The following is a 10,566-nucleotide window of genomic DNA, read 5'->3' on the forward strand; positions in this document are numbered from 1 at the left end:
GCAAACTAACTACTATATCCATACTGATATAAAGCGTTGGACAAAGCTACCTAACGGCTTCATTAAAGATTTACATCAAGCTATGTAGAATTATTGATAAGGCAAAATGATCATACATGAGACATATCTGAGTGTACATATAATTTCCCCTAGTTACAAAAGACATTTTCAATACAAGAATAAGGCAGCGAATATGTCAGAGATCATATACATCAAGCCAAACACGGTTTGGATGTGCCATTAAATCACAAGAGAATGAAATAGTTGGGCCACTAAATCTCTAACACAGAATGTTCTCACACTTCAATGACGACCGCCGGACTTTGGCGAGCGGTTCCGAAATAAAACCGAAGGGCGTGGGCACTAGACCGTGACATGGGTAAATGCTAAGGACGTCGACGGTCCCATGTATGTATCTCTCCTCGGTGTCATCTATTATATGGTCTCTGGTGTCATCCACTATAACGGAGGGGAAGTGAGTGAAATTGATATTGATTCGGGAGTCTGTGGCTGGTGCTGTGAATGTGCTGGTGCTGTGGCTCTGAATGGTGCTGTTGCTGGTGCTGGTGCTGTTGCTTGTGCTGGTGCTTGTGCTTGTGCTGGTGCTGGTGCTGGTGCTGGATGCTGGATGCTGGATGCTGGTGCTGGTGCTGTGAATGGTGCTGGTGCTGGTGCTGTGAATGGTGCTGGTGCTGGTGCTGTGAATGGTGCTGGTGCTGGTGTTGTGATTGGTGCTGGTGCTGGTGCTGGTGCTGGTGCTGGTGTTGGTGCTGGTGGCTCTGGATGGTGCTGGTGCTGGTGCTGGTGCTGGTGCTGTGAATGGTGCTGGTGCTGGTGTTGTGAATGGTGCTGGTGCTGGTGCTGGTGCTGGTGCTGGTGCTGGTGCTGTGAATGGTGCTGGTGCTGGTGTTGTGAATGGTGCTGGTGCTGGTGCTGGTGCTGGTGCTTGTGCTGGTGCTGGTGCTTGTGCTTGTGCTGGTGCTGGTGCTGGTGCTGGTGGCTCTGGATGGTGCTGGTGCTGGTGCTGGTGCTGGTGCTGGTGCTGGTGGCTCTGGATGGTGCTGGTGCTGGTGCTGGTGCTGGTGCTGGTGTTGGTGCTGGTGCTGGTGCTGGTGTTGGTGCTGGTGCTGGTGCTGGTGGCTCTGGATGGTGCTGGTGTTGGTGCTGGTGCTGGTGTTGGTGCTGGTGCTGGTGCTGGTGCTGGTGCTGGTGGCTCTGGATGGTGCTGGTGTTGGTGCTGGTGTTGGTGCTGGTGCTGGTGGCTCTGGATGGTGCTGGTGCTGGTGCTGGTGCTGGTGCTGGTGTTGGTGTTGGTGCTGGTGCTGGTGCTGGTGCTGGTGCTGGTGCTGGTGCTGGTGGCTCTGGATGGTGCTGGTGTTGGTGCTGGTGGCTCTGGATGGTGCTGGTGCTGGTGCTGGTGCTGGTGCTGGTGCTGGTGGCGCTGGATGGTTCTGGTGCTGGTGGCTCTGGATGGTTCTGGTGCTGGTGCTGGTGCTGGTGCTGGTGCTGGTGTTGGTGCTGGTGCTGGTGCTGGTGGCTCTGGATGGTGCTGGTGTTGGTGCTGGTGGCTCTGGATGGTGCTGGTGCTGGTGCTGGTGCTGGTGCTGGTGTTGGTGTTGGTGCTGGTGCTGGTGGCTCTGGATGGTGCTGGTGCTGGTGCTGGTGCTGGTGCTGGTGTTGGTGTTGGTGCTGGTGCTGGTGGCTCTGGATGGTGCTGGTGCTGGTGCTGGTGCTGGTGTTGGTGTTGGTGCTGGTGCTGGTGGCTCTGGATGGTGCTGGTGTTGGTGCTGGTGGCTCTGGATGGTGCTGGTGCTGGTGCTGGTGCTGGTGCTGGTGGCTCTGGATGGTGCTGGTGCTGGTGCTGGTGCTGGTGCTGGTGCTGGTGGCTCTGGATGGTTCTGGTGCTGGTGCTGGTGCTGGTGGCTCTGGATGGTGCTGGTGCTGGTGCTGGTGCTGGTGCTGGTGGCTCTGGCTGGTACTGGTGCTGGTGCTGGTGCTGGTGCTGGTGGCTCTGGATGGTTCTGGTGCTGGTGCTTGTGCTGGTGCTGGGGCTGGTGCTGGTGGCTCTGGATGGTGCTTGTGCTTGTGCTGGTGCTGGTGCTGGTGCTGGTGGCTCTGGATGGTGCTGGTGCTGGTGCTGGTGCTGGTGCTGGTGCTCTGGATGGTGCTGGTGCTGGTGCTGGTGCTGGTGTTGGTGCTGGTGCTGGTGCTGGTGTTGGTGCTGGTGCTGGTGCTGGTGGCTCTGGATGGTGCTGGTGTTGGTGCTGGTGCTGGTGTTGGTGCTGGTGCTGGTGCTGGTGCTGGTGGCTCTGGATGGTGCTGGTGTTGGTGCTGGTGTTGGTGCTGGTGCTGGTGGCTCTGGATGGTGCTGGTGCTGGTGCTGGTGCTGGTGTTGGTGTTGGTGTTGGTGCTGGTGCTGGTGCTGGTGCTGGTGCTGGTGGCTCTGGATGGTGCTGGTGTTGGTGCTGGTGGCTGTGGATGGTGCTGGTGCTGGTGCTGGTGCTGGTGCTGGTGCTGGTGGCGCTGGATGGTTCTGGTGCTGGTGGCTCTGGATGGTTCTGGTGCTGGTGCTGGTGCTGGTGCTGGTGCTGGTGCTGGTGCTGGTGCTGGTGTTGGTGCTGGTGCTGGTGCTGGTGGCTCTGGATGGTGCTGGTGTTGGTGCTGGTGGCTCTGGATGGTGCTGGTGCTGGTGCTGGTGCTGGTGTTGGTGTTGGTGCTGGTGCTGGTGGCTCTGGATGGTGCTGGTGTTGGTGCTGGTGGCTCTGGATGGTGCTGGTGCTGGTGCTGGTGCTGGTGCTGGTGCTGGTGGCTCTGGATGGTGCTGGTGCTGGTGCTGGTGCTGGTGCTGGTGGCTCTGGATGGTTCTGGTGCTGGTGCTGGTGCTGGTGGCTCTGGATGGTGCTGGTGCTGGTGCTGGTGCTGGTGCTGGTGGCTCTGGCTGGTACTGGTGCTGGTGCTGGTGCTGGTGCTGGTGCTGGTGGCTCTGGATGGTTCTGGTGCTGGTGCTGGTGCTGGTGGCTCTGGATGGTGCTGGTGCTGGTGCTGGTGCTGGTGCTGGTGGCTCTGGCTGGTACTGGTGCTGGTGCTGGTGCTGGTGCTGGTGGCTCTGGATGGTTCTGGTGCTGGTGCTTGTGCTGGTGCTGGGGCTGGTGCTGGTGGCTCTGGATGGTGCTGGTGCTGGTGCTGGTGCTGGTGCTGGTGTTGGTGCTGGTGCTTGTGCTGGTGCTGGTGCTGGTGCTGGTGCTGGTGGCTCTGGATGGTGCTGGTGCTGGTGCTGGTGCTGGTGCTGGTGCTGGTGGCTCTGGATGGTTCTGGTGCTGGTGCTGGTGTTGGTGCTGGTGCTGGTGCTGGTGGCTCTGGATGGTGCTGGTGTTGGTGCTGGTGGCTCTGGATGGTGCTTGTGCTGGTGCTGGTGCTGGTGCTGGTGGCTCTGGATGGTGCTGGTGCTGGTGCTGGTGGCTCTGGATGGTTCTGGTGCTGGTGCTTGTGCTGGTGCTGGTGCTGGTGCTGGTGGCTCTGGATGGTGCTGGTGTTGGTGCTGGTGGCTCTGGCTGGTGCTGGTGGCTCTGGCTGGTGCTGGTGCTGGTGCTGGTGCTGGTGCTGGTGGCTCTGGATGGTTCTGGTGCTGGTGCTGGTGCTGGTGCTGGTGCTGGTGGCTCTGGATGGTGCTGGTGCTCTGGCTGGTGCTGGTGCTGGTGCTGGTGCTGGTGCTGGTGCTGGTGTTGGTGCTGGTGCTCTGGCTGGTGCTGGTGCTGTGGCTCTGGATGGTGCTGGTGTTGGTGTTGGTGCTGGTGCTGGTGCTGGTGTTGGTGCTGGTGCTGGTAATAAGATAACAAAAGGTGGAAACTAACAAGTGAGGCCACCAGATAATTACCGCTGATAGGTGATTATCAATAGACAATGAAAGCCAACATTTTACAGTAATTATCGCTGATAGTTATGGACAATTGGAAGCCAGGATTGAAATTATCTCTGATTGCGAATTGGCAATGGACAATGGGCAAACGGGAGGCTGGGGGTAATAAGCACTGACAGGTAAAAGAATGGAAACAGCAATAGGCAAATGGACATATGGAAGCCAGCCAGATAATTCGCACCGACAAAGATCAAAGCAATAAGTCCCAAGTACGAGGCATAGAGGTTCCCTGGTCACGGTTCATGGCTTGCTGTAGTCTCCTGATGTCAATGGCTTCCTGTAGTTTTCTTTGTCGCCACTTGTTGTTGTTGTTGTTGTTGTTGTTGATAGACAGGAATTTGGTGGCTTCCCACATGATGTTATGGTCTTTGGTTCTTGAGGATGTGTTCTGAAATAGCGGATTTCAGATCTCGTTTGTTGACAGAGGTCTGGCGTTCTTTGAGTGATGAGATGTCCGAGGGTTTCTCCAATGTACTGGTGGCCACATTTGCAGGGGACCTGGTATATACATCCTCGGGGGTTGGGACTTACACTGCTTGTGCCTCTGCCATTAGCTTGTAGATGGGTCTTGGTGGACTTGCCGTAAGAAAAGGTGACATCTGTGTTGTCTTTGTTCTGAGGCTGGAAATCTGATGAGTGACAGGGCCTTGTTAGGGTATGGTGATTCTGATGGCGACGGGGCAGGTTTGGGTCTGGGATCAGAGTTCATGAGGGTTTTGGAGACTAGGTTGGTATGTAGCTGTTGAGGGACGTGACGGTTTCCTTGAGATGGTCCAGTTAACTGGGCATCAGGGTGGTAAATGGCACGTCGGGTGAGGGTGGCAATGATGGCCTGTGTTATCTTGGGATGGTGGCAGGAGTTCTAGTGGATGTACCGGTCTGTGTGTGTAGGCTTCCGGTATCACATTACACCTTCCCCTTTATCTGCATACGTCTTCTATTTGTGTCTTCATTGCAAGGGTCTTGTACGTGCGTAGATGCACACATTGATGTATGTATATGTACACATGTATACTAGAAGTAATATACAGTAAACTACGGTTATAACGAACTCAAATGGACGTTTAAATTTAGTTTGTTATAACCGTACTTCGGTATATGCATATTTAACACATATATACAGCAAATGGACGGGACCAAAAACAGTTTGTCAGTTCGTTATAAGCGTGATCGTTATAAACGTAGGTTACTGCATAACATTATACCAACGAGAACAAATTTATCATTGTGGCATGCTAACAGTAGTGTAAATGGATGAATACCGTGTTTGTCTTCTTGTTGAGTTTTACCGTAACGTACCTCTCACCTCATGTGTATGCTTGTATCCGAAGAAATTATTAGTTTATACCCGAGTCGTTGGAGTGTGTAGTTATGAAGTGAACGTTTTCATTGCATTATTAGAAGTGCATGAGAAACATGATGGCACATGTTACATGCATTAATCAATGATTCATACTCTCTTCAAATAGGATACTTCTGGACTTTTCTTTTACCTGCCTGTGGTTTTGCATATTATAGGATATAAGGTATAGTTCAAATACTGCATACAGAGTGACACTATGCTCGATCATTACTGGTTGAAGACGGATAGCTTTAGACTTCAGAGAACTACTGATGTGTGTTTACAAATGTTGTTTGTTTGTTTGTTGTTTAACGCCGCACGCAGCAATATTCCAGCTATATGACGGCGGTCTGTAAATAATCGAGTATGGAGCAGACAATCCAATGATTGACATCATCGATCCAAGCAATTGTATATCCATCATGGTCCCTGTGGTTTTGAAAGAAGTTTCCTTACCAATTATCGAAAAAGACCCTGCAAGAATGATTAAGTAAGGTATTAAAGGAGACCCTCGATGTACAAAATACCCTGAAATCCTTAAACGGACACATGAGATACCCAGTTTATACTGCCATGCTCGTCATTTGTTTTCATCGTTGTGTAGCAAAATACTATTGATAACTCTTCAAGGGATCCCTCAAAGAACAACCCCTGTGCTTCTGTAAATGTTTTTCGATAACTTTTGAAAAAAGTTATTTACGAATTATTTAAAAAAGACCCACTAAGGATGATTAAGTAAGGTCGACAAAGGAAAGTCTCCAACATAGAAAAATACCATGAAATATCAACATATATATTGACCATGGTAACGGGAATGGGGGAAATGTTTGAATTGAACTGGCCTTTGGTTGGTACATGTATTTTTGGATAGGCTGAATCTTGACATTCCTTGAATATGTCATTCATATATTCATTGTCTATAACATGAGAATCCCCTTTAGTCACTAACTAACTCAATATCTTTGCCAAAGGACAATAACACAAAGAATGTAATGTTTGACGTCGACTTTATTTTTGAATCATGGTGTACATTCACGTGGTCACAATCACATATTAAAGGGCGAAACGGGCTTTTACATTTGTCAAGTTTTAGTTATATTTGTATCTAACAGTGCTATCTACTTAACATTCCCTGTATGAAGATAAAACTGTATATAATGCACTGTTGTCTATTCGGGCGTCGTCCCCTGGACCAGGTTTCAGACGTTCAGTTGGATTACTGAGCAGGCTCTCCAACATCTGAAATAACACAATGATAAAATATTATGCTGACGCCATTTTGTAACCACCTGATTTACATATATTAATTTTCAGAACTGAATTTTTGTCGAAATGAAAATTCAAAATAAAATTGTGAAACGTATTTTTAAGTAAGTTCTTTAAAGGCGTGTCGGTACAAATGTAATATAATAAAACTAAATTGTCTTGAAATAACAAGTGAAAGGAGGTCCTTTTTTCGATAATGATTTACGTATCTGTTTTCATTACTGACTCAAACTTCAGTAATTTGACATGAAACTATTGATACATCATTTTTAGTAACGATCTCGATCTTGTTTTCATTTTCTGTGTAAAAACAGTGGCAATGGTTTGACTGATTTGCGAGCAAGGCAGGTTGCATTTTGTTTCACATCTGAATCATCTGCACATGAAATATGGAATTTTATATGCAAATAAACCTGTAAATATGTGAATAACCGATGATTTGTCTGGTTTTTTAAAAACAATATCCGCTCACCGATAACTGGAGGATCGACGAGAACTGCTGCAACGTCCAAGTGGTCACATCCATCTGATGTACGAAGAGAGAAACATTCCTTGCTGTAGTTAAACATTGACCACAGCACAAGGTCCTATCTAAGAGGGATGGGATGTACTATGGTTGAGCGCCGTTACCACATTGTGAACATGTTCCTTGACATGCGTACCTTTTAATTCCGCGAACACTTGGTGTGATCACTGATTTTCAGTGGTCCATTCATATGATTTTCACAGCTAGTTTTTAATTTAAATCAAGTGGAATCTCTTTTGGCGGAAGATTTTGAATGGATATTCTCTTGCATTGATAGTTCATATTTACAAGAGTTAATATGACTTGCAGCTGGAGTTGTTTTACAAATATTTTGTACAATCCGAGCCATATGTCATCTACCGTCATCAGTGAATTCTAAGGACATTATTCATAACTGTTTGGGATCTTGCCAAAGCTGACCGAACCTTATATGTAAACTCCCTATTCCGTTATCATTATTGAAAAGACCTTACCTCCGACGCATTCTTGGGCTGGAAAGAAATAATATTTATATTCATATTTAATACCAAGAACTGAGGCGCCATGTTATCATCATAATGGTACATGTATTTGCATTCAGTTAAGGGTATGTGATCTTCAGTTAATAAGCAAACCGATACGCATTGTCCATGTTATACATTAAGTTACTGTTATTCAATTTGCTTTTCTTACATTTATTCATTCATGAGTGAGTATGGTTTTACGCCACTTTTAGCAATATTCCAGCAATATCACGGCGGGGGACACCAGAAATGGGCTTCACACATTGTACCCATGTCGGGAATCGAACACGGGTCTTCGGCGTGACGAGCGAACGCTTTAACCACTAGGCTACCCGACCACCCCTTACATTCATGACAGATGATACTTTTCAAGTGAAGTTGATGCTTACCGTTGGCTCCGAGAATTGAAGGTGTAACTCCGCCTGGAATAAAATTATCTTTACTTGATAAATCGTCATACGTTCATGATGAAACACCACAATCCCACGATATAACATCACTAGTACATCTCATGAACCAACTGCTTAACGGATTTAAAAAAAAATCACGACTTGACAATTGAAGCTGAGGCTGTGCATTATCTGTGCAGCACATAGCAACAGGGGTGGAAGATTTGCCGTGGAGGCTTACAGCGCGCGGGTCAAGTCGACAAGCTCACTTGTTTATGTTCAACAGTGAAAAAATAATCATATAATCGTGCAAGTATTGTGCTATAACTATTGCATAAATACATACCAGAAGACGGGTACTGAATGCATTTTGTGTGTGATTTTATTAGATTCAGTATCGACACAGAGATGTTAGTGCAGGTTATCGTATCTTTTAGACGATGTTCTATCACATATATTCCTCATGTAATGCCTGTCTCTGATATGGTCAGAAAAGAGAAACAATGTAAATAGAAAAGATTCTGAACTGATTCATCGTACCCATTAGCTTGCTCCCAAAAATAAATCCATAAAACAAACTAAAACTACTTAATATATAATTTCTTATTTGCCATACAAGCAACGGATTAAGGAAAACAAATGTTATACAGTCACAAGCGTTATCGAAACATCTTTCATTATGGAACCAAATTCAGTCTATCACAATGTCCCTGTACCAAATGCGGTAGCGGTTTGGCGGATGCAGAACTAAATTCAGCTGGTTCGTACGACCCTCCTGTCTCATCAGAAAGTTACCTCCTCCAGTTTCAGTTGACGAAGATGTAGAGGTTGAAGTTGAAGTTGATGTTGAAGTCGATGTTGATACCGATCTATCCATTTCTTTAACAGACATACAGATATATGGGATGTAAAGGAGTATGTTTGCGTATGTGTTCATTTTAAACAATGTAACAAGCACGCTATGCTTTGAAATGAGTATATTTATTGTGATTTCTACAAGACATATCAGAAACGAGTAATTCTAATCGTCAAGGCCGGGCTTTTACCTATTGGGTGAAACAAGACTTTCATTGAGCATTACATCTAACAAGTTGATTACAAGTCAGTAAATGTACTTACCCCTTTTGTTGCTTGCAAGGGAATACGAAATGCCTAAAATGAAATGTTAAAATGATTGAACATATGATTTTTGTTTATTTATTGTTTAACGCCGCATTTAGAATATCGCAGCTATATGACGGCGGACTGTAAAATAATCGAATCTGGACCAGACAATCCAGTGACTGAAATCATGAACATCGATCCACGCAATTAGGATCAATGATATGTATCAACCAAGTCAGCGAGCCTGATCACCCGATCCCGTTAGTCGCCTTTTACGACAAGCATAGTAACCTTTTACTGTGAGTATGGGTTGCTGAAGACCTATTCTAACCCGGAATCTTCACGGGTCGATTGAACATATGAAATATTGATTGGACTTAAACGCCTATAAATACACAAGTAGTCAAAGGACAGCTGTATTCAATGCACATGTACATACTGTGTTCACCGCCATTTTGAACAGTATTTCGGCCACGAGTGTCAACTGGATGTGGTAAAACATTAGTGAAAATAGATGCACTATGTTGAAACCCATGATAACAGGAATGGCGCAGGCAAACCAAGACTTAGGGGGAAACTTGGATCCAAACAAACCATCAGGGGATACTGGCATGACGCGACACTGCTCAGCGAACTCGGGGATAGTGCTAACAATGCCAGAAACATATTCAGGGCGAAAATGGAATTCAAACCCACGCCCCTAGGTTTCTACCGATCCTTATTACTGATAATCATAAAAGCCGTAACACCCGGTGATTGCAAATGTTTTCCTTATTCAAAGATGTCTGGGTGCCGTTGTACAAAGCAATCTTAGCACTAAGGTGATCGTAACTCCTATACCTTAACATAGACTTACGACAGTCCTAGCGCTAAGGTTGTTTTGTACTACGGTGCTATTCATATCCTCACGGGCAGGTTTCAACACTAAGACACAAAGCTTGATTGAGATTCCAAATAACAAAGTTAATGATGCATACAGATATGAACAATACTTACAGATGGCGATCAGGAACAAGACGGTGACTTTGGCGGAGTTCATGATGTTCTGTTGTTCTGTGCTGGCGTTGTTCGGTATGAAGATCAGAGCTATGACTACCTTACTTATACTGAATGCTATATACATTATGAGATGTGTATTATTTGAAGGCCAATGTTGATTGTTTGCCTATGTCGGAATCAAGGTCATTAAAGGAAGAGATAAATATCCAGTATTTGTGTTTGCTAAATAGTAAGTAAAATTTCATTGTGAAAGTAAACATACATGATGTAAAGGATACATGGTGAGATTGTAGCTACCTTATCCTTACTACCCGGGTGTTTTACAACCCAAACCAAAACTTTCAACGGTTCTACTGATTTACCACATAGAAATAGAAGAGACAAGTGAAACCGCATCATCTGTTTCGGATTTAGGTTTATGCATAAAGATTCAGAATGATAAACAATATACACAAGACTGTATGACAAGATTGATGATTTTAACTTTCTAATCGTGAACTTTTCCTTTATGTCGAGACATG

At 46.4% G+C, this 10,566-nt stretch overlaps 1 protein-coding gene across 1 annotated transcript; it reads right to left on the minus strand.

The window, feature by feature from the left end:
- Positions 1–280: 280 nt before the first annotated feature.
- Positions 281–10,169, minus strand: LOC139461561 (mucin-2-like). Its single transcript, XM_071243040.1, has 7 exons — positions 10,043–10,169; positions 4,448–4,545; positions 4,130–4,304; positions 2,169–3,818; positions 1,691–2,066; positions 1,069–1,637; positions 281–831 (listed from the first exon to the last, which is right to left on the minus strand). The coding sequence occupies exons 1-7, from the start codon at positions 10,167–10,169 to the stop codon at positions 281–283; spliced, it is 3,546 nt and encodes a 1,181-aa protein (XP_071099141.1).
- Between the last annotated feature and the right edge of the window lie 397 nt (positions 10,170–10,566).

The sequence above is a fragment of the Haliotis cracherodii genome, unplaced genomic scaffold (genome assembly GCF_022045235.1).
Source record: "Haliotis cracherodii isolate W230 unplaced genomic scaffold, xgHalCrac1.p SCAF_15, whole genome shotgun sequence".
Classification (NCBI taxonomy): domain Eukaryota; kingdom Metazoa; phylum Mollusca; class Gastropoda; order Lepetellida; family Haliotidae; genus Haliotis; species Haliotis cracherodii.

Coding starts and splice junctions, on each gene's coding strand:
- LOC139461561 (XM_071243040.1), bottom strand. CDS start 10,169: ATGTATATAGCATTCAGTATAAGTAAGGTAGTCATAGCTCTGATCTTC. Junction 3,819..4,129: donor CCAGGGAACCTCTATGCCTC/GTACTTGGGACT, acceptor TCTTATTACCAG/CACCAGCACCAACACCAGCA. Junction 832..1,068: donor CAGCACCAGCACCAGCACCA/GCACCAGCACCA, acceptor TCACAACACCAG/CACCAGCACCATTCACAGCA.